Here is a 24,265-nt window from a genome sequence, read left to right as displayed (position 1 = left end):
CCCCATCGTGTAAACAGCTTCTCCCTGAAAACACTGGGCAGCTTTACCCTAAGGGACTTTGCTCTTACATGTCAACTAGTCAGAACTGTGTGCTGTTTGATAGGAATATTGAGAAATCTCCAAATTTCTCATGCACATGAGAATAACACCTGCTGCTTTCAGTACAGTTCCTGTTAATAGGGGTAAGGGACTTGGAGCTGTGTGTATCTTCAAAGTTAAAGTACAGTATTTCCAAAAAGGAGAGAGCACTCATAAATTTGGAGTATCACAAGTCTTATCATCGTGCTGTGTCAGCATTACCCCATCTCAATGGAAATGTGAGACTTAATCAGGTGGAGCACTTAGCCATACTTTTTGGATAGGAGACAGAGTTGGGCTTTTTGGCATGCAGAACAACTACATGGATCTTCCCCATTCGTCTTCATAATTTCCATGTTCTTTTTTGGGGCTGAACCCCAACATTATGTTCTTTATTATTTTGTAGTTCTAGGTTTGTGTGGGTTTCACGATCTTGTTCTTGCACAAGCTGTATTAGTGTATTGGTTTGATTTTCGTTATGTAAAGGAGGAAGTTGAATGGGAAGCTATTTTTAAACTTAACTATGAAGGGAATAGCACCCTCCAATAAAAATACATACGAGTCTATATTACAGGCGAAGCTGATAGCCCTGCCTATTATGAAGGTTGCCCGACACTTCTCAGTAGAAGACACTGTCTTCAGCTGAAACAACAAGGAGTCCTTGTGGCGCCTTAGAGACTAACACATTTATTTGTGCATAAGCTTTTGTGGGCTAAAACACACAAAAGCTTATGCCAGGGATCAGCAACCTTTCAGAAGTGGTGTGCCGAATCTTCATTTATTCACTCTAATTTAAGGTTTCGCGTGCCAGTAATACATTTTAACATTTTTAGAAGGCCTCTTTCTATAAGTCTATAATATATAACTAAACTATTGTTGTATGTAAAGAAGGCTTTTAAAATGTTTAAGAAGCTTCATTTAAAATTAAATTAAAATGCAGAGCCCCCCAGACCGGTGACCAGGACCCGGGCAGTGTGAGTGCCATTGAAAATCAGCTTGCATGCTGCCTTCAGCACCCGTGCCATAGGTTGCCTACTCCTGGCTTATGCACAAATAAATGTGTTAGTCTCTAAGGTGCCACAAGGACTCCTCCTTGTTTTTGCTGATACAGACTAACATGGATACCACTCTGAAACCTGTCTTCAGTTGCTTATAGCTTTGTCATACGTTGACTGGGGTAAAATTTTCCTTGCTAGATGTCTAACTCAGCTTGAAGTTTTCTAGAAAATTTCAGCCAAAATGGTTCAGTTGTTTCCATGAATGAGGCTAGTGGAAAAAGTGTTATTTTGCCCATGTTAAAAGATTCTGGTGACCTTTTCTTTCAGGCAGGCCATTCATCCGCTTTTAAGCCAGACAGTCCTGATTTTGGAAAGGTTTGTCCCTGTCCTGTACCGGACGTATTTTTGTCCAGTATCATCATACATGCAAGGGCATACAGGCGGAAGCAGGCCCACGCTGTTGCAGAAGTACTGGAATGTTTGGTATTCGAGGATGTGTCAGTGGCCGTTCTGTTTTCTTTGGAAGTCCATGCTTTGGAGCAGGAACTTGAAATCTGGCGGGGGGTGGAGGGGTAGCTTTTGTATAATGGATGTGCCTTTTGCCTTCCCCATGAAAATCTGCTCAATTTTGGCCAAGTTATGAGTCTTTGAAAAATCTCAAATTGAACATGCTCAATAGACTTCTTAGATATTAACAGCTACATTTCCAGACATTTCTGTCCATACGGTGCATGCTCCAGTCCAGGGCTGAGCTTGACTTTACTTGCAGTTGTGGCTATGGGCTATGAAAGGATGAGTACATGAACTGAGAGCAAGGAGCCTGTCTCTCCTGTGCTCTCAATGACCCCCATGCTGGGCCCAGGCAGAATAGTGGAGGAAGCTGCATAATTCAAGACAAGGACAAGATCTAGACCTGTGGAGGGGCAGGGAGAGTAGATTGGGACAAGAAACCAGAAGGGGTCGGGACAGAAATTGGGACTGGAGGTTGAAGAAGAGGAGCAGGAAACTGGGAATGGGGGCGGTGTGTGTGTGTTTGACCTGGGACTGTTTGAGTAGGAATAGTGGGACTTGGGAGGGGACTGGGAGCCAGTAGGTATGGGAGGGTGAGATCAGATCAGATAAGAAGCTGGGGCTATAAGAAGCATAGAGACTGGAAGTGGGAATCATTGGGAAGCAGGGAAAGATGTTGGGGAGGGACAGATCTGATGAAGAGACGTTGTAGTGGAGAATTGGGATAGTTTAGACAAGACTGGGACAGGGAGCCGTGTGTGTGTGACTCTGAGATGTACTTGTGCCTGGCCAACCAAGCAATCCAGATAGCTGTATATCTGTGACTTGTCGTCTTTGTTATTACCACTTCTCCAATTAGTGTCATCTACCAACTTTATCAGTGATTCTATGTTTTCTTCCAGATCACTGATAAAAATGTTAAATAGCATAGGGCCAAGAACCAATTCCTTCAGAAACCCACTAGAAACACACCCACTTGATAATTCCCCATTTACAGTTACATTTTGAGACCTATCACTTAGCCAATTTTTAATTTTTAATGTATACCATATTAATTGTATATTCTATTTTTTTAATCATGTCATGCAATACCAAGTCAAATGCCTTACAGAAGTCTAATTAAATTACAACAACACTATTACCTTTGATCAACCAAACTTGTAATACAATAATAAAAAATAAATAAATTAGTTGACAGGATCTACTTTCCATAAACCCATGTTGATTGTAATTAATTATATAACCTTCAATTCCATATTAACTGCCCCTTTATCATGCCCAGGATGGATGTCAGGCTGAGAGGCCTATAATTATCTGCCTTATCCTGTTTACCCTTTTAAAAAATTGGCACAAAATTAGCTTTTTATCCAATCTTCTGGAACTTTCATAGTGTGCTAAGACTAGCAGTCCAGTGAGCTCCTCATCTGGCTCTTTTAAAATTCTTGTGTCAAATTATCTGGACCTGCTGTTTTAAAAATGTCTGACTTTTAGTAGCTACTATTTAACATCCTCCTGAGACACTAATAGAATGGAAAGTGTTAGCATATGAAATAACTACATCATAAGAACATAATAACGGCTCTACTGGGTCAGACCAAAGGTCCATGTAGCCCAGTATCCTGTCTTCTGACAGTGGCCAGTGCCAGGTGCCCCAGAGGGAATGAACAGAACTGGTAATCATCAAGTGATCCATCCTCTGTTGCTCATTCCCAGCTTCTGGCAAACAAAGGCTAGGGACACCATTCCTGCCCATCCTGGCTAATAGCCATTGATGGACCTATCCTCCATGAATGTATCTAGTTCTTTTTTGAACCCTGTTATGGTCTTGGCCTTCACAACATCCTCTGGCAAGGAGTTCCACAGGTTGACTATGCGTTGCATGAAGAAATACTTCCTTTTATTTGTTTTAAACCTGCTGCCTATAAATTTCATTTGGTGACGGCTAGTTCTTGTGTTATGAGAAGTAGTAGACAACACTTCCTTATCTACTTTCTCTACACCAGTCATGATTTTATAGACCTCAATCATATCTCCCCTTATCCGTCTCTTTTCCAAGCTGAAAAATCCCAGTCTTATTAATCTCTCTCATACGGAAGCTGTTCCATACCCCTAATCATTTTTGTTGCATCATTTGTTTTTTTTCCCCCAAATACAGAACAAAAATGTTTATTTAACTCTTCTGCCATTTTCGCATTATTATTAATAATTCTATCATTTCCATTTAGTAATGAACTAATACGATCATCATAATTCTTTTTGTTCTTAATGTACTTAAAAAAACCTTTTTTTAAATTGTCCTTAACTCTGAAGGCCATATATTTTTCCGTGTCTCTTTGCTTCCCTTATCAATTCCTAGATTATGTTTTATATCCATTACTATCGACTTTCCCTTTCTTACATTTCTTTTTTTATTGTATATTTTATAGTTTCCTTCACTCTCCCTTTAAACTGCATTGTTTTTTTTAGCCAGTTTGGCCATCTTTCTTGGTTATTTAGAAAATCTTGCTCTCCAAATCATTAGGTAAAACTAGGAATTTTGCTATATTGGTTTTGTTTGCATTGTTCTTTTTTACCTAAACATCCCCAAATGTTATTTTGAATATATTATATTTTCTCCTTCTTCTGATAGGTTATTCCATACACTGGGACAATCATTAGTGGTCTTCTTCCTGGAGAACTAGTTGTAATACAGGGAAGTGTTCCCGATGATTCCGACAGGTAATGTCTAAAGCCATCTGACTTTCAAGAGGTTATATTGTGAATGAGCCTTTGAGGAGGCAAGCTGATCAAATCCCAACTAAATGGCTTTTCATAGCTTGCGGGATACACATCCATTGGAAATGTTTTAATTTTTCTATCATAAACTTGGGATTTTATAAACCTGATCCTGCTTCTGTCAGTGGAGAGGCTCATTACTGTAATGGACATTGGATCAGATCCCAAGTTGTGTGACTGAAAATGACTGAAATCTTTGAAAACAAACCCACAGCCTCAATAACAAACCTTTTTCAGTTTTGGAAAAGAAATTAACATGATATTTCAAAGTGACACAATCCTTAAATCTTTAATTTATATTTAAAAACTGAGAACTGCCACCATAGACTAGGGTGACCAGACAGCAAGTGTGAAAAATTGGGATGGAGGTGGGAGATGATAGGAGCCTATATAAGAAAAAGACCCCAAAATCGGGACATCTGGTCACCCTACCATAGACACTTATAAAATATGTTGATTTATAAAATGCTCTGAATATGTACAGTAGTGTCACACAATGCTGAATTTGTGTATGTTAATAGGAAGCTAAGGAGTAAATAAAGGTTTCAAGGTGAAATTTAAAGAAAGCAACTAACTCCTCACCTTGCTCCCTGCACTCTGCCCACATTTTTTGTCTTGCTGGTTGGCTCCCTTTGTTTCCTCCTCCTTTTGATCATATTCAGCTTCTTATGATCCAGAAACCTTTCCTCTCTAAGGGCAGTGTCCAAAATAATAAAAGTGTTGTCACTTGGAAAAATCAGGCTTCAAATAGGGGGAGGATGCATGATCTAGTGGCTAAGGTCTAGGATAGGGAATTGAGATCTAGGTTCTATTACCTGTTCTTCCACAAGTTTCCGATGTGAATTTGGTCATTTAACTTATTTTCCCATCTTTAAAATGGAAATGGGGATTATTTAGGGGGATAATGAGGATTAATTTATTAACGTGTATGAAGTGCTCAGATGTTATGGTGATTAGCACCTGAGAAATGCTTATAAGTTATTCTAGTTCTCAGTAATAGATTAAGGGGGCGATTTTTGAAAACACATGAGAGTAAGGCACCCAACTCCTGTTGATTTTCAGTGGGAGCTAGGAGCATAACTGCCCATTGTGCCTTTAAAAATCTTCCCATTTTTGCTTAGTCATAAATTAGTATTATGTATGTATCACTTCAGTTTTTTACTTCTAATTGTTTTGTAATCACCATAAGTGGGTTTATTGCAAAGTTTTTGTATTAACAACCAAAATGTAATTAGATATTTTAAACTTTTGAGAGAATACTTCTGGATGAGCTGAACTGAATGTCTGTTTTAATTTGTGGTCAGGTTCCAGGTAGACTTCCAATGTGGCAGTAGCACAAAACCTCGTGCTGATGTGGCCTTTCACTTCAATCCCCGCTTCAAAAGATCGGGCTCCATAATCTGTAACACTCTGGAAAAAGAAAAATGGGGTTGGGAGGAGATCACTTATCAGATGCCTTTTCAAAAAGGGAAGCCATTTAAGATTGTCTTTATGGTTTTGAAGGATAAATTCCAGGTGAGTCCCTAAGGAAGGTGAATATTTAGCCACTTGTCATGCCATAAATGCAAACTAATTTGGAAGCGTCAGTGTCAGTATTGTTTACTGCTATGTAAATTTTGATTACAAAGAGAAACTATAGGCTTTCCCTGAAAGAGGAGCACTGTTGAGTAATGCAGGCCTTTACTTTTATATACTTGTACCTGGAAAGTTGTGTGTTGAGGGAGCAAATATCTTCCTGATTATACTAGCTGTTACACAACCCCTCCCTTTCCCATGTGGCTTCTCCTGAACACAGCAGCCTTCCTGCACACAGAAGAGTGCTGGACAATGCCCTCTGGATCAGAGGAAGCACTGAAGAGAAACAAATATTTGTCCAGCTCTGTCTGATTGAGATAAGACGGGTGTAACTCTAAATAAGTTTCTAGTCCATATGTCATCAAATGGTGATGTGCTGAGAGAATCAAAATATGATGAGAGATGCAATTTCAAAACCAAAGTACAAATGTGCAGTAAATGTATCTTTATAGAATGCCATTAAATATTCCACACTAATTGTAAAGAAACATAACTAGGCAAGTATTTCTGTTTCTCTACCAAACCCCATGAACCATGGTGTACTTTAACCTTGTTCTGGAGGAGGAAGACGACAATATCTCTGTCTCTAGCTGTTTAATTCCTGGTTAGTCCATCTAGTCTTCTCTTGGATTATATCTCCAGGGCTTTTCAGAGTGGCTGGAGTACAGCTCTCTCCACAGTACTCGAGGACTATGTTGTAGTTCTTGAGTTAAAGAAACAGATGACCATATTCATTTCAAGTAACACTAGTGAGGTTGTGTGGTTGGGTCATTTTGGTGTGGAGCTAATAGAAAAGGGGAAGTGTTTGTGTGTGGGTGGGGAGAAGGGACTATTTAAACATAACATATTAAGAAAAAGAAATGAAGTCAGTGATTACAAGGTAAACCAACGAACTCAACCCCCAAAACAGTCAATAGACTTCATGCAACTTAACTATGATTATCATATTACCCATAATGTTCACAATTTCAATTTCAAAATGTGAAGGAAAAGAAAATTCTTTGTCAAAGGGATGTTCCAAAGCAAGAAGCTAAAACAAAACACGACTGAGTAAAATTGAGAGGAAACATAAAGGTTTAGTAGTGATCTTATGTTGAGTATATAAATGCTATTTAAGATATCAGTACATTTCTACCTTTTTCTGCCTCTCTAGGTGTCTGTAAATGAAAAACATTTGCTGCTGTACAACCACAGAATTAACCTGGAAAGAATAGATACACTTGGGATATATGGGAAAGTACAGATTCAGACTATACAGTTTGTTTCTAATAATGTAAGTGGCTGAATTGGATAGCTAATTTTGGGTTGCTTTTCCTTATGTCTTTCTACTTCACATTATGCTGTTCTGAAGTAAGATATCAACAGTGAAAATGAAGTAGCACAGAAGTAAAATCTATATGAACTTCAATATAGAAGTGCAGTAATGTCTCCTGACACATCCAGTATAATGATTTCTTCCCCTATTCATCCCCCCAAAATACTATCTGAATGTCTTGTTCCTTAAATGTCAGATAACAACTCTGAGTCTTAACTAGAGCTACAGCTAGTCATTTCTCTGCTCAGTGTCAGAATGTCTTTTTTTCTATTTTGGATTTGAACGTTCTGTGTTGGGGAGGGAAGCCCAGCCTACACACTTACATCACAGTTAATATGAAAAACAGATTGTATTAGGGTGACCAGATGTCCCGATTTTATAGGGACAGTCTTGATACTTGGGACTTTACCTTATATAGTTGCCTATTACCCCCCACCCCCCGTCCCGATTTCTCACACTTGCTATCTGGTCATTCTAGATTGTATGCAGAAATAGGCATGTGTAATTTACCCCCTCCCTTAGAGATGAAGACCGGAACTTTCAGCTGCTTGTGCTTCAAAATGATCCGTGGAGCAGCTTTCCCAAAATAATCTACTTCCAAACACTTGTACTAAGACAGAGCTAGAACTCTTTACAGAGTGTTTACTTGCATATGTGGCCTTACTTTATCGACCAAAACAACTCTAACTTGGCTGATTAGATGGTGAATGTACCTTTTTGAGTTTTGAGTCACCCTTTGGCTGGGCTGCAATGCTTTGAGATAATATGGAGCAGCACAGTGATTTTTCCTAATTGATGCAGACAAACTGCCAAATCTGTTGAAGGTGAACCAATGGGAGGAAACGGCTCAGTCTGTCTCTCTCCTGCACAACCCAGTATAGAAGACAAGATCTGTTTATTACACAGGGGAGACATGCAAAGCCCCCCCAGACTCTCCAGATATGAAGGGGCAGGTGAGGGTCTGCCCATCCCTCCCTTGCTATTCTGGAGGTGAAGCTCAGCCCCGCCCCTCCTCCCCCCGCTCCCTGTCCCCTTACCATGCAGCCTGGAGCACCGGTGGCTGGTGGCGCTACAGCTGCGCCGCCCAGAGCACCAGGACAGGCAGCTGCACCGCCTGGCTGGAGCCTGCTACGCCACTGTGCAGCACAGAGCACCGGGACAAGCAGCACTGTGCTGCCCCAGGAACTCACAGCCCCGCTGCCCAGAGCACTGTGCTGGTGGCGGAGCGAGCTGAGGCTGCGGGGGAGGGGGAACTGCAGGAAAGGGGCCGGGGGCCAGCCTCCTGGGCCAGGAGCTCAGGGGCCAGGTAGGAAGGTCCTGCGGGCCATAGTTTGCCCACCTCTGCACTAGACAGTCTTTTGAATAACTTTTAACCATAGTCACGGGATTTCCATAGTAGTCTAAAGCCACACATTTTTGTGTAGTTTTAACAAACTTAGTTTAGAATCAGAATTCTAGTATGTGTGAGCAATGATCTCTAAATATCTTTTCTCTGCAGTCTTTACAAGGCTCTCAGCCATCATCTTTAGGAATAACAAAGATAAACTCAGAAAATGTACGTATGCATATACTGTGATTATGTGATCTTCCTATTCTTTGATGTTCTAGTTAACTTAATTTTTTCTTTTTTTGTAGGGAGAAATGCCTGATGGTTCACAACTTGTAAGTATTGTTTTATATATGTAAATTGCAAATATTAAAACATTTGAATTGGTTTAGCTTCAACTTCCAGCCATTTGAATCATGTTATATCTTTCTCTGCTAGACTGAAGGTCCATCATTCAATATTGTTGCCCATGTAGGTGCTTATAGGCTGTAATCAAGTCCTGACCTGAAACTATTTGCAAATTTGACAAAAATAGTTTTGGCCACTCATGAAATGGCCAGAGGAGTAGGCGTCTCCCATTCCCCCTTTTAACTTTTAGCCCAGTGGGTAAGGGCACTCACCTGGGATGGGGTAGACCCAGGTTTAAACCCCTGCTGTGGAACAGATCCAGAATGGACTTTTCCAAATCAGTGAAAATTCTGAAAAATTTGGTTTGACCCAAACTGATTTTGTTTTTTATTGAACGGCCACTGAACCAAAAAATTCAGCTTTGGTGACGTAAGTGGCAGTGTGCATAGCGCTATGTTGGCAGGAGAGCTTCCCCCACTGACATAGCTACTGCCACTCACTGAGGTGATTTTAATATGTTGATGGGAGAGCTCTCTCCGTCAGCATAGAGTATGGATACAGCTGTGCCACTGGAAGCTCACTAGTGTAGACATGGCCTGAATTAATGGGTGAAATTTTAATCCTGTGCACAAAAACTTATCTAAAAGGCAGATAAGCTTGCTTAAGAGCAGATTCCCACCACAGCTCCAACCCTTAAAAGCAAAGTAATAAAGGTAATAATTGGAGATATACCAATCTCCTAGAACTGGAAGGGACCTTGAAAGGTCATCAAGTCCAACCCCTGCCTTCACTAGCAGGACCAATTTTTGCCCTAGATCCCTAAGTGGCTCCTCAAGGATTGAACTCACAACCCTGGGTTTAGCAGGCCAATGCTCAAACCACTGAGCTATCCCTCCCGGGAATACCTTGCTACACACTCCTGAAATCAATCATTGTCAATGGGCTGGTGCCCATCCCAGAGAAGTACCTTCTACTGAAAGAACTGTACACACTACACGCCGTACATTCATTTTACTTGCACAAATCCTTAATTCTGATATCAGCAACAATGGCCTGTGCCTGGAACATGTCCCAGGCCCAGACTGCTGGAGGAATAATAGTATATTAAGGAGTTCCTGTACATCATGAGGGCTGTAGGCATAAGAGCTCTGCATGGAGAGGAGTTGCAAGAGTCTCACCTAAGCATGTGCTTCCAGAAGCTGGGGTTTTAATAGTCATGTCAAATATCATGAGACTTGTGATAAAATCATGAGAGTTGGCAACGCTGCTGGCACTAAAGTCCCTTTCAATTGAGCCAGAGAAGCCTTTGAAACACTGATTCCAGCTTAGACAAGTTTTTAGCCTGTGAATTTAATACCACTCCTTTGACTCACACATCCTGTACCTGCAGGCTCATTATCTCAGGCAGATGATGATGCCCATGTGAAGCCTCGGGCTGTCCACACCAGGACAGGGGGCTGATTGGAGAATCAGAGGCCTATTGGTACATTTTTCACAACTCCAGGGCTGTAATGTTAACAACAGGCTTGTTCCAGCTCAGTAAACAGCACAAGTCAGGTCCAGGAAGGGAAACACCCAGTTGCTGCTGCAGGCAGGACATATTTCTGAGCTCAGGAAAATGAAACTTACTCTGTTGCACTGTCCAGTAGTAGCAATGGCTGCAGAAAACCTTCTGGATGAAGCTGCATGTAACATATGTCTGGAGTATTTTAAAGACCCATTTGTTATCCAAAAGATTTTAAAAATTAAGTATAAATACTAAATAAAAGATCCTGGAATGAACATGCCTATTTGCCTTCCTCCCATAACTAGATCATCCCAGTGGTGGGTGAAGATAATTTATTAAAAGACATGAAAAATTTGAAAAAGACAGAAATAGATATGTTCAGATTACTTAAAAAATACAAAAGCAGAGACTGTCAGCAGGGAGGTGACTGATGGGGGTCATTAGAATGTCTGTTTAAAGCCACAGGCTAGAACTCTGAGCATGTTTGCCTTTTCAGGTGGTTCCTTACATTGCCAGGCTTAATTCTGCACTTCGTCCTGGACGGACAGTTGCCATCAAAGGAGAAGTGAATAAAAACTCAAACAGGTCAGTAAATTGCAGTGCTCTTACAATTTGATCTGCTACTAGGATGTAACACATAATATTGTCGTTGTTCATTACTACTGTTTTTAATATCTGAGTTACTCTGTCATAAAGGCTGACTCTTCCCTACTTGCTGCACCTGCCCAGAGTACACAGATCCTCAATCCTACCTCAGGCTGATCATCTGAAGAGATCTGGATGTAGTTCTCTCAGGAGTCTATCAGCACTGCTCCTGAGTCAGCTTAAAGTTCTACTCTGACAAGTGACTGTTTAAAAAAAGATATATATTTTTACTTGGCAGATCTGCACCCTGTGTCTATTCAGGGCCATAGCTGTTCAGTTTAAAACATATGTTCAGCTCTACAAAACCATCACAGTTGTGTAACATGTTGACAAAACTTATCAACCAACCAAATACAAATGATGGAAAGTACAGTCTTCATGCAGCCCTATTCTACACATGTTCATGATGCATCAGTCGTAAAAATTTCACCTTCCATGGCCGATTACTTCAGACAGATCCAGGAGCTGATGAAATGCATCACTGATGCAGTGCATCCAATCACCTTAGAAGAAGTCCAGGATTCCCATAATGAATTCCTGGACATTTTCCATACTTATTCCACATGTGTAGCCCTTCCGATCAATGAAGCTTTATTGTATCCTTCTAAGACCATTTGGCAGACTCCAGTGACAGCACCACCCACTTGTAAAGCATGCTTATTTAAAAAAAAAAACAACAAAAAACCAAAAACCCTACATCCCAGCCAGAGATTGAGTTTTTATTCTCTCATCCTTCACCAAACTTGGATAGTGGAAGCGGTTAATAAGTGCGACAGCCAACACTAAGCTAAATCTGCTTACAATAAGGACCAGCAAAAGCTCGACCTCTTCAGTTGTAAGGATTACTCCTCAGCAAACAATCAGGCACTTATGTCAAGCTATGACTATTTGAACTACAATAAATTTAACACCTTTACTGAATATCTATGAGAGGCGCATTGTGAGCAATTCAAGACCATCAGCCAGGAGAATCAGCTCTTAGTGAGAACATCATTGCAAGCCTCTGTAGATGGACCATGCAGCAGTATCAGTTGCATTTCCACTGTGATCATGATGCAACGAGCAACATAGCTCCAGTTGTCAGGCTTCCCTATGGAGGTACTGTAGATAGTACTCTTGAGGACCTTCCTTTGGATCAATGTTTCTCAAACTGGTGTCGCTGCTTGTGTAGGGAAAGCCCCTGGTGGGCCAGGCCAGTTTGTTTATCTGCCTTGTCTGCAGGTCCAGCTGATCGTGGCTCCCACTGGCCGCGGTTCGCCGCTCCGGGCCAATGGGAGCCGCTGGAAGCAGCGGCCAGTAAGTCCCTCGGCCTGTGCCGCTTCCAGCAGCTCTCATTGGCTTGGAGCAGCGAACCATGGCCAGTGGGAGCTGCGATCAGCCGGACTTGCAGACGGGGCAGGTAAACAAACCGGCCCGGCCCAGCCCAGCCCGCCAGGGGCTTTCCCTACACAAGCAGCGACCCAGTTTGAGAAACACTGCTTTGGATGGTCACATATTTTTTTTGGAGTCTACCAACTACTTCCTTCACACCTTGAAAGACTTGAAGGCTACTCTTAGATCCACTTGGATCTGTACGCCTGCAAACAAAAAGTTTAGCTAGTCTCAGACATCAGAGATCTCACCCAGCTCATTTTTCTAGCTTCCGTAGTTCACCTAAACTCTCGGCCAAGAGCCCTGGATACTCAAAAAAGAAGACTGCTGCTGCCATAGCTACTTCATCCCAGCTACCCTGTCATCCAAGCATCAGTTTTGATGGCTTGGTCAAGAGTCTGAACCACTCACTCCATAGAGATTTACTGCAGCATTATTCCATCCTCATCGCCCCTTTTGGATACCACCTCTCCCAATTTCAACCTGCATGGGAGAACATAACATCTGACATATGGGTTCTGGAGGTTTTAACGTTGGGGTTATTCTATCAATGTCATGTCCATCCTGCCCTCCTTCCCCATCCCTCTTCAGGGACCAATCTCATGATCAGTTCCTGAGTCAGGAAGTTGCTGCTTTCCTATGCATAGGAGCCGTAGAACCAGTTCCACTTCAGCACAGGGAGGAAAGGGTTTTATTCCAAGTACTTTCTTGTCCCCAAAAAGAATGGGGGATGAAGGCCAGTATTAGCAGAAACAACAGAAATTCGAGATGGTGATCATTGCAGGTATAACTCCCTCTCTAGATTCCAGGGATGGCTTTGCATATCTCGACCTTCAGGACACATTTCCACATTGCGATTCACCCCTCTCACAATAGGTTCCTTTGATTTACAGTCAACCACAACTGCTTCCAATACAGTGTGCTCCCTTCTAGCCTCGCCTTTGCACCCAGGGTATTCTCAAAGGCCCTGGCAGTTGTGGCTGCTCCTCTGTCTTTTAGGCATAACTGTCTTCTCTTATCTCGATGATAGGAATCAGCTCGAATAGCCAATCAGGAGGTTCTATTGGCCGTACAAATGACAAAGTCCTTGCTTCACATTTATGGCCTCCAAATCAGTCTCAAAAAGATCATTTTGATCCAGGTTCAACAGATTTCATAGGAGCGTCTCTAAAGGTTGTTACAGCTGTGGACAGGTTTGTGAATCTACAGAATTTTATTGCTAAAATTTCGTCAAGGAACTGTCGTCTTCAGCTGTTGGGTCATATGGCAGCATGTGTCTTCATGACCCAGCATGCCAAATTACCTCTCCAGTTTTTCCAGGGATGGCTCAGGAAAGTCTACAGACCAATAAGCAGTCTCAACAGACAGGTCTCCATTCCCTATTGGGTTCTGGACTTGCTCAGTTGGTGGAATAACACGTTCAAAGTCTGCAGAATTCTCTTCTTTCAAACTCCTCCAACTGCCATCATCATTTCACACTCATCCCTTTTGGGATGGGGAGAGTATGTTGGCACTCGCATCATCCAGGGCAAATGGTCTTCACAAGAGAGTGTTCTGCATATCAATATTCTGGAGTTGAGGGAAGTCAGCTTGCTTCCACTTCTGCCACTAATCCAAGCCAAATCCATCAAGATCATGGCAATGTGGCCTGCACGTTCTACATCAATCATCAGGGTGGAGCACACTCCTCCTCACTTTGTGCTGAAGTAATAAAACTCTGCAATTGGTGTGTGGCCACCCAGACATTCTTCTCAGCTTCTTACCTTCTGGGTATATAGAACACCATGGCTGACAATCTCAGCAGGCACCTCTCCTAGAATTATGAGTGGGAATTGGATTCGTGAGTCCTCAACAGCATATTTCTAACCTGGGGATTTCCAGAAGTGGAACTTCTTGCCAATGCAACCAAAGCAAAGTGAAAGAAGTTTTGCTCAAGAGTGGGTCTTAATCCTCATTCTCTAGATGCCTTCCTTATTTTATGGACAAAAGGCTTTCTTTATGCTTATCCACCAGTGTTGTTGTTCTTGAAAGTTCTCAACAAGATCAAGCAGGACAAGCACAAGGTCATTTTGACTGCACCAACTTGGCCAAGACAAGTTTGTTATCCTTGTCTCATTTGATTTACTTCTCGCCCACTGTGGCAACTTCCAATCAGTTCCCATCTGTTATTGCAGGATGCTGGTCAGATACTTCATCCCAAGATGGAAGTTCTGCGGCTCTAAGCATGGCTCCTTGATGGTTCTTGGGATTAGACACTTCCTGTTCAACATGTGCTGTTAAACAGTAGAAAGGAGTCCATGCGACATACTTAACTTCAGAAGGGAAGGAGATATTACCTGTGGTATACCTGCTCTTCTTTCCACTGTCCTAGACTACCTGTTGGAATTTAAAAAAAAAACAGCTCTTACTAGGAGTTCTGTCATTCATTGGCGATCCCTCGATTAAAGGATGTTCTTCTTCGAGTGATTGCTCCAATGCATTCCAGTTAGGTGTGCGCGCCGTGCATGCACGGCATCTCGGAACTTTTTACCCTAGCAACCCCGGCGGGCCGGCTGGCGCCCCCTGGAGTGGCGCCGCTATGGCGCTAAATATATACCTCAGCCGGCCCGTCCGCTCCTCAGTTCCTTCTTACCGCCCGTGACGGCCAGTTGGAACTGTGGAGTGCTCTCTGTCCTCCACAACCCTAGCTCTCGCTACTTTTTCTTGTACATAGTTTGTTTAGTGTTAGTATAGTTAGTTCAGTAGTTAGTTAGTTAGTAATTTAGGTAAGGATAAGGGGGGTAGTTCCTCCCTTTCCTTCCCCGGTGCGGGCTCATGCCCAAGGCACCGGGCTTTAAGCCCTGCGCAGCGTGCCAGAGGCCTATGCCGGTTGGTGACCCTCACGGCTCTTGCCTCCGTTGCCTGGGCAAAGGACACCGCACGGACAAGTGCGCTATCTGCTCAGCTTTCAAGCCGCGGACCCGTAAGGAGCGAGACATTCGCCTCAAACAGCTCCTTATGGAGGCGTCCCTCCAACCCCCGGCACCGTCCGCGCCGGCACCGAGGGCTAGACGACTGGCTGGTTCGCGGACAATCTCGACAACTCGTGATGGGCCAGATGGCAGAGATCCGGTCCCTCTTCCGGCGGCTCAGCCTCCTCATCAACGTCGAGAAGTCCACTTTGATCCCTTCTCAGCGCGTGGAGTTCATCGGAGCGGTCCTCGACTCCACCATAGCCAGGGCCTGTCTCCCTCGCGCCCGCCACCAAACGATGGTCACCCTCATCATGGACCTAGTCACCTTCCCGACCACGACGGTGCGCTCCTGCCTCCCCCTCCTGGGCCACATGGCGGCTTGCACGTATGTGACCGCGTACGCGCGGCTCCACCTCCGCCCATTCCAGTCCTGGCTCGCGTCGGTGTACCGGCCGCATCGAGACCCGATCGAGATGGTGGTGACGGTCTCCAGAGCGACCCTCGAGTCCCTCCGATGGTGGCTCGACCCGGAGATCGTGTGTGCCGGGATCCCGTTCCACCCTCCGCGCCCGTCCGCCACGCTCACCACGGACGCCTCGGCACTCGGTTGGGGGGCCCACCTGGGCGATCTCCACACCCAAGGCCTCTGGTCGACCCAGGAGCTCGCCCTGCATATCAATGTCCGTGAGCTGCGAGCGATCCGCCTAGCCTGCCAAGCTTTCTGCCCCCACCTGCAAGGCTGATGTGTGACAGTATTCACGGACAATACGACAGCAATGTTCTACGTGAACAAGCAGGGTGGAGCGCGCTCTTCCCCCCTCTGCAGGGAGGCGATGCTCCTGTGGGACTTCTGCGTGACCCACTCCATTCACCTGCAAGCGTCCTTTCTTCCGGGAGTGCAGAACACGCTGGCCGACCGGCTCAGCAGGTCGTTCCTCTCACACGAGTGGTCCCTCCGTCCAGATGTCGTCCACACAATCTTCCGGAGGTGGGGGTTTCCCCAGATAGACCTATTCGCCTCCAGGGAGAACAGGAAGTGCCACCGGTTTTGTTCATTCCAGGGTCGCTCGCCAGGCTCCCTGTCCGACGCCTTTCTCTACCCCTGGACGGATCGCCTCCTCTACGCCTTCCCTCCAGTTCCGCTCGTGCACCGAGTGCTCCTGAAGCTTCGGAGGGACAGAGCCCACGTCATTCTCATAGCGCCGGCCTGGCCGAGGCAGCACTGGTACACCCTGCTGCTCGAGCTCTCCGTTCGGGACCCCATCCCCCTCCCGTCGTGGCCGGACCTCATCACCCAGGACTTCGGCAGACTCCGCCATCCGAACCTGCAGTCCCTCCATCTTACAGCTTGGTACCTGAGTGGTTGACCCACGCAGAGAGGGGCTGTTCCGCGGCAGTTCAGCAAGTCCTACTTGAAAGTCGAAAGCCTTCCACTCGCTCCACTTACCTCGCGAAGTGGAAGAGGTTCGCGCTTTGGTGCGATCAGCGGTCTCTGAATCCATTCGTAGTTCCGGTACCTACCATCCTCGACTACCTTTGGTACCTTAAGGAGCAAGGTCTTGCAGTCTCCTCATTGAAGGTTCACCTGGCAGCAGTGTCCGCCTTTCGTCCATCGCTGGAAGGTCGGTCCATCTTCTCCAACCAGATGGTTTCCCGCTTCCTTAAAGGCCTGGACCGCTTGTACCCGCCGGTGCGGCGTCCTGCCCCGACCTGGGATTTGAACCTCGTCCTGGCCAAGCTGATGGGTCCCCCCTTCGAGCCCTTGGCCACGTGTTCGCTACTCTACCTCTCCTGGAAGACAGCTTTCCTCGTCGCCATCACATCCGCGAGACGAGTTTCTGAGCTTCGCGCACTAACGGTGGGCCCACCTTACACCGTCTTCCATGCAGACAAGGTACAGCTTCGGCCGCATCCGGCCTTCCTCCCTAAGGTGGTATCGGCCTTCCACCTCAACCAGGAGATCTTCCTCCCGGTCTTCTTCCCGAAGCCGCATGCCTCGCCTCGGGAACAACAGCTTCACACCCTGGACGTCCGCAGGGCGCTTGCCTTTTACGTCGAGCGGACGAAGCCTTTCCGGCGTTCGACCCAGTTGTTTGTCGCCGTCGCCGACCGCATGAAGGGTGAGCCGGTCTCCTCCCAGAGAATTTCGTCCTGGGTCACTGCATGTATTCGGACCTGTTACGAGCTTGCTCGCGTGCCGCCATGCCGCCTCACCGCTCACTCGACAAGGGCGCACGCCTCGTCGGCCGCCTTCCTGGCCAATGTTCCGCTCCAGGACATCTGTCGAGCGGCCACCTGGTCTTCGGTCCACACCTTCGCCTCCCACTACGCGTTGGTGCAGCAGTCTCGAGATGACGCAGCCTTCGGCTCTGCGGTTTTACACTCCGCCACGTCTCACTCCGACCCCACCGCCTAGGTAAGGCTTGGGAATCACCTAACTGGAATGCATTGGAGCAATCACTCGAAGAAGAAAAGACGGTTACTCACCTGTAGTAACTGTTGTTCTTTGAGATGTGTTGCTCCAATCCATTCCAGACCCGCCCTCCTTCCCCACTGTCGGAGTAGCCGGCAAGAAGGAACTGAGGAGCGGACGGGCCGGCTGAGGTATATATTTAGCGCCATAGCGGCGCCACTCCAGGGGGCGCCAGCCGGCCCGCCGGGGTTGCTAGGGTAAAAAGTTCCGAGATGCCGTGCACGCACGGCGCGCACACCTAACTGGAATGGATTGGAGCAACACATCTCGAAGAACAACAGTTACTACAGGTGAGTAACCGTCTTATCTCTACCACAGATTTACACATGTGCCCTGAGATGACTCAGGAGTCTGATTCTGGAACCACAGCTCCGACCACAGTAGGTACAGATATTTCCTGGTGGGTCAGCTGCCTGCTGGAAGAAAGTTCTTTCAAGGTACACTTGGTGGCTATGACAGCCTTTCATTTACTGGAAGAAGGCTTTTCGATTTTTGCTCACTGTGTGTCAAGATTGCTTGCTGAGTTCTGATGAATCTTTTTCCACAAATTAGAAAACATACTCGTATATGGGACTTGAACTTTGTGCTTATGCCTTATGAAACACTGCTTGAACCATTAAGTATATGTTCATTGCTTGAACTATCAATGAAAATAGCTTTCTTGGTGATCATCACTTCTGCTAGGAGGGTTGGAGAACTGGGGGCTTTAATGGTAGATTCCCCCCTCCCCTCATTTACAGTGTTCTTCAAGGAAAAGGTCTTGTGACCACATCCTACATTTTTACCTCAAGTGTTGGCTGAATTTCATATAATCAATTCATTCAAATCATTCATCTCCTGTTTTGTCCCCCCTCCCACCACCGAAACTGCGTCAGACAAGGAAGAAAGCTGCCTTCCATACCCTGGATGTCAGAAGGGTATTAGCCTTCTATTTGGACAGAACTAAACCATTCAGAGAGTGTCCCACCCTCTGTTTCAATGGACTCAGCATTCAGTCTCCTTGTAGAATTTTAGCCCATTCTAATAAGGTTGCAAACTACTTCCATGGCATTACTCAAGAACGTTCAGTTACTGAAATTAGCAGCGCTGCAACCTGGACCTCAGTAAGTACTTTCTCAAACTACTGTGCTTTGGTTCATGCCTCTGGAGTTGATGTTGCAGTTGGCAATGCAGTTGTCTTCAGTATTGGACTTTATTCCAAAGATCACTTCTCCCTTCAGGAATACTCCTCTGGACTCACCTTCAGAGGAGCACCCATAGGGACACTACTCAAAGGAGGAGGTTACTCACATTGTATAGTAACTGGTGTTTGAGATGTGTCCCCCTATGGGTGCTCCACTTCAGGTGCACATGAGCCCTCCTTCCCCATTGCTTTGGAGTTTCCTCTGCTGGACTTTGTGGTAGAGAAGGAACTAAGGGGGTTCACCCATGCAGCCCTGTATATCCTTAGTATAGGGCATGAGGCTGCATGGAGGGCGCATGCATGGGCTTAATGGGCACTGGTACCGACTATCTCCGATCAAAAGTGCAGGAGGTGCATGCGCACTTTAAGTGGACCACCCATAGGGATACATATCTTGAAGAACTCCAGTTACTGCACAAGGTGAATAATCTCACCTTTTGTGTTAGGATTAGGCATGGAGTATTTCAACCAAACTGAATATTTCAGAATGGAGAATGAAAACAGAGAGCTATACTGGGAGTGTCTCAGTTTAGCCTTAATTTATAACACACGATATCAAACCAATGCCACGCATCATGTTACTAACAATGTAAGACTCACATATGCGTCTGCTGGATTTAGCATTGAACAATTCTTCCTGTCAGAGGAAACAAATTTTCAGTGTGATGCTATGGACACTATGACAGAAGACACATATATGTGCTCTTTTAAAAATGATCCACAACAAAAGATGAGCAGCAGGAAAAAGGAACACAGAACTAAAAGAAAAATGTAAGGGTCCAATCCAGCAAACAATTACGTACATGTGTAGTGACTCTTGCAGGATCGAGGCATTAGATTTGCAATCTTTCCAACTTATGTCAAGGTAGGTATTTTTTGATTTAACAACTTTGATGCTTGCTAAGTTCCTAATGAGCATAACAACTGTAGCCTATAGGATTAACCTGTTTCCTTGCATATACATATATCTTATAGTTTAAGTATTTGGTTTATTGTAATAGGTTTGTAAATTTATATTAAAGTAAGTTCGGCTGTAATGCAAGGGACCTACAGGCCATATTCTGTATGTTGAGCTAAGGCAAAGTTAGCATATCTATGTCTGGGACTTTTCACCCTGATAGCAAAGTCAACACACACACGTGTGGGACCTTTCACCTAAATAGATAGATAATGGTAAAATGGCATAGGGGGTTTCCAAGTCTGTTCGCTCAAACTTAACAGATACACCATAAGGAAACAACCAAAATAATCGGGAGAACAAAAATAACGTGTATATAATCTAATGTCTTCAATATGTACGTACATGTCATCAATATGTACAAACATACTAGCCTATGGAGTAAGCATACCCTTACATTTTTGTGGGTAAAAAAAATAAAGTTGGGGCATAAAAGGGGAGGGTTCAGACACCTATGCCCTATACAAAAGGGCCTTGCTAAAAGGCCTGTACTTGTTTTTCTTAGAAAGTTTAAGTTCCAAGGGGACTAGGCTAAGCTTGGCTTCCCTAAACTTTTGTTCTTAGTTTTGTTTATTAGGTTTTAATTTTAAGTTTAAGTTAGGTAAATAAACTCCAAGTTAGCTTCGATAGCTCTTAGCTCTAGCTTCTTCTAAGCTTTGCACCTCTAACTCAAGAATTATGGAACCTGAACCGCCAAAGGCGAGGCTAGTCCTGTGTCTCTCACCACCAGGTTATCAAGAAATGGTGTAAGGATATGAATCAAAGCTTTGTAGCCTATAATAGCATAATACCATATGTATCTTTTTAAAGAGCAGTAATACAATTGTAATTTTGTAACTCTAATTATTTTACCATTTAATTAAAACTTCATTTATCTTAATAACAAGTCTTTAAGGCTATATCTGTCTCAGTGTGAGCTTTCTGTCATACCCCCAAGGGTCCTCTGTAAAGCCTAATTCAGAACAAAAACCTTAATATCTTCTAATTAAACAAATTGGCGAGCCTAAAACCCCTTACTATCCAAATTAATATTATTAACCTCCTAAATCAGGCAATAGACTGGTAAGCCAGCCAGGAGACTCGAGGTATGTGTGACGGGGATTTTCAGGGATTCCAGGCATCTTTAGACCCCTGAGAATCTCACCTGAGGCATAAGTAAAGAGGTAGAGTTAGAGAACAAGATTGTGTCTTACTCACTCACTCTTAAGAACACAGGAACCTGATTTCCTGTGACTGCTTCTTGGCAGCGATCCCAGTATTTCCTGTTATGTACTGTGGTTTGACTTAGTTTTAGCTTAGGGGTTTGAATTTAATCTTGCAAGATAAAGAGTAACAGTGTTATTATTTAAAATGATGTGTGTGTTTAAGGGGCTTTGCTGAAGGTTGAAGTTGTAAGAAATAGTACCAATAAGATATTAGCAATAGCATCGGGCCCGATGACCCACACTTTGTTTTACTCCAAAGCAACCCACTTTAATAAAATAATAAAAAAAAAAATCAAGCTGTTTCCCCCATTCCCACTTTTAAAAACATCACCATTATCCAGTCCAACCCAGCCTATCAAAAGTTAACTATCCAAAGTACATCCACCTTTCTTGTCTACATTCCCCCAGTAGGGGGACAGTTAGTCATTATTGGCCCTAAAAAAAACCTCCTCATACAAATTACTAACAATATCAACAAAGTCAAACAAGCCATTACCCAGTTAATAAATAAGGATAATAAGCCTGCAACAACTCCAGGGAAGAAATTTAAATTAAAAAAATGGGTTATTTTCCAAAAAATTGCAATTGGAATTAATTTCCTTATTTTAAAATGCCTGCAGTGTAAATCCAACAGTCCCAAGCAAAAACCTCAATGGTTCACCAAATGTTAAAAATAATAAATGTGTCTACATGGTGCCCACTCCAAAAATGTGCTAGAGTCCAAAATACCATTTTTATAAAAATGGCGTTAAAACTGTCCCCACAAATACTTAACCACCTACATCTATACCTGTGTAACAGGGTTCATTGCAAACCACCCTGTCAAAGAGGGGCATGTAGCCTATAGGATTAACCTGCTTGCTTATATATATATATATATATATATATATCTTTTCTTATAGTTTAAGTATTTGGTTTATTGTAATAGGTTTATAAATTTATATTAAAGTAAGTTAGACTGTAATACAAGGGACCTACAGGCCATATCCTGTATGTTGAGCTAAGGCAGGGGTTCTCAAACTGGGGCTCAGGACCCTTCAGGGGATCACGAGGTTATTACATGGGGGGTTGTGAGCTGTCAGCCTCCATCCCAAACCCTCCTGCATTTATAATGGTGTTAAATATATTTTAAAGTGTTTTTAATTTATAAAGGGGGTCGCACTCAGAGGCTTGCTATATGAAAGGGGTCACCAGTACAATAGTTTGAGAGCCACTGAGGTAAGGCAAAGTTAGCATATCTATGTCTGGGACCTTTCACCTAGATAGGAAACCATACACACACACACACATGTATGCAGTGATGAGCTGCCAAAATCTTAGGAACCGGTTCTCTACTGGGTCTTCGGTGGCACGGCACCGGCAGCTGAAGGACCCACCACCGAAGACCCGGTAGGGAACCGCCCAGTGAGTACACCCCCCACCCACATCCTGCAACCCCCTCAGAAACCACAACCCATTACCCCCCCCGCCCTGCTCCTTGTCACCTGACCACTCCTTCCCAAGACCCCCAACCCTAACTCCCCCCCCAGGACCCCATCCCCTGCCAAACTTGCCCCACTCCCTGTCCCCTGACTGCCCCGACTCCATCCACCACCATCCCAACAGACCCCAGGAACTCCCATGCGGCGCCTACCCAACCCCCCCCTTCCCCATCCCCTGTCTGCCCCCCCCCAGAACCTCTGCCCGATCCACCCCCTCCTCCCCTGCCCCAGTCCCGTCCCTGGCCCTGGCCTCTTACCCCTGCCGGGGCCGGGGCCAGGGGCCAGGAGCCGAGGCCCGACTCCCGGGCCGGGCCGGGACCGGAGCCGTAGCCGCAGGGCCCGAGCTGGGCCGGGTCCGAGTCCCGCAGGCGGGACCAGCCCGAGCCGGGGGTGCTTGGCTGGGACCGGGCTGGGGCGCTCGGCCAGGGCCAGGAGGAGCCGTCCCGCCCCCTCCCCCACACGCCCGGCTTACCTGCCTGCTCCTTTATTCAGGCTTCCCGCGAACATTTGATTCGCGGGAAGCAGGGGAAGGGGAGGAGAAGGAGGGCGGAGCATTCAGGGGAGACGGGGAGGTGAGCTGGGGCCGGGGCCAGGCAGACAGCTGCCCGAGCCTTTGTTAAATTTAAAAGCTTTTTAGAATCGGTTGTCCTGGAACAACCGGTTCTAAAAAGGCTTCTAAATTTAACAACCGGTTCGCGCCAACCGCTGCGAACCGGCTGGAGCTCACCACTGCACGTACGTACGTACGTGTGTGTCTGGGACCTTTCATCAAGATAGCAAAGTCAGCACATATATGTGGGACCCTTCACCTAATAGATAGATAATGGTAAAATGGCACAGGGGATTTTCAAGTCTGTACACTCAAACTTAACAGGTACACCACAAGGAAAGAACTGAAATAACTGGGAGAACAAAAGTAACGTGTATAATCTAATGTCATTAATATGTATATACATGTCATCAATATGTACAAACATACTAGCCTATGGAGTAAGCATACCCTTACATTTTTGTGGGTAAAAAATAAAGCTTGGGCATAAAAGGAGGGTTCAGACACCTGTGCCCTATACAAAAGGGCCTTGCTAAAAGGCCTGTACTTGTTTTTCTTAGAAAGTTTAAGTTCCAAGGGGACTAGGCTAAGCTTGGTTTCCCTAAACTTTTGTTCTTAGTTTTGTTTATTAGGTTTTAAGTTTAAGTTCGAGCTAAGAGCTATCGAAGCTAGCTTCTTCTAAGCTCTGCACCCCTCTCTCAAAAATTAAGGAACCTGAACTGCCAAAGGTGAGGCTGGTCCTGTGTCTCTCACCACCAGGTTATCAAAAAAAAGGTGTAATACCATATGTATCTTTTAAATAGCAGTAATACAATTATAACTTCATAACTCTAATTACTTTACCATTTAATTAAAACTTCATTTATCTTAATAAAAAGTCTTTAAGGCTATATCTGTCTCAGTGAGCTTCCTCTCATACCCCCCATGGTCCTTTGTAAATTCTGTAAAGCTTAATTCTGAACAAAAACCTTATTATCTTCTAATCAAACAAATTGGCAAGCCTAAAACTCAT

At 44.6% G+C, this 24,265-nt stretch overlaps 1 protein-coding gene across 4 annotated transcripts in view; it reads left to right on the top strand.

The window, feature by feature from the left end:
• Positions 1-24,265, top strand: part of LGALS8 (galectin 8) — a 35,310-nt gene that overhangs the window by 6,720 nt on the left and 4,325 nt on the right. For 2 of the 4 annotated variants that reach the window (XM_039531852.1, XM_039531851.1), the window contains 7 exons: positions 1,404-1,451; positions 4,216-4,304; positions 5,666-5,876; positions 7,090-7,209; positions 8,750-8,806; positions 8,887-8,913; positions 10,930-11,018. In XM_039531852.1, coding sequence (XP_039387786.1) covers positions 1,404-1,451; positions 4,216-4,304; positions 5,666-5,876; positions 7,090-7,209; positions 8,750-8,806; positions 8,887-8,913; positions 10,930-11,018 — 641 coding nt within the window. The remainder of the gene's footprint in view (positions 1-1,403; positions 1,452-4,215; positions 4,305-5,665; positions 5,877-7,089; positions 7,210-8,749; positions 8,807-8,886; positions 8,914-10,929; positions 11,019-24,265) is intronic. The other 2 variants (XM_039531853.1, XM_039531854.1) reach the window with 2 other exon arrangements.

The sequence above is a fragment of the Mauremys reevesii genome, linkage group 3 (assembly GCF_016161935.1).
Source record: "Mauremys reevesii isolate NIE-2019 linkage group 3, ASM1616193v1, whole genome shotgun sequence".
NCBI lineage: Eukaryota > Metazoa > Chordata > Testudines > Geoemydidae > Mauremys > Mauremys reevesii.
This window is presented reverse-complemented; position numbering and strand designations above follow the sequence as displayed.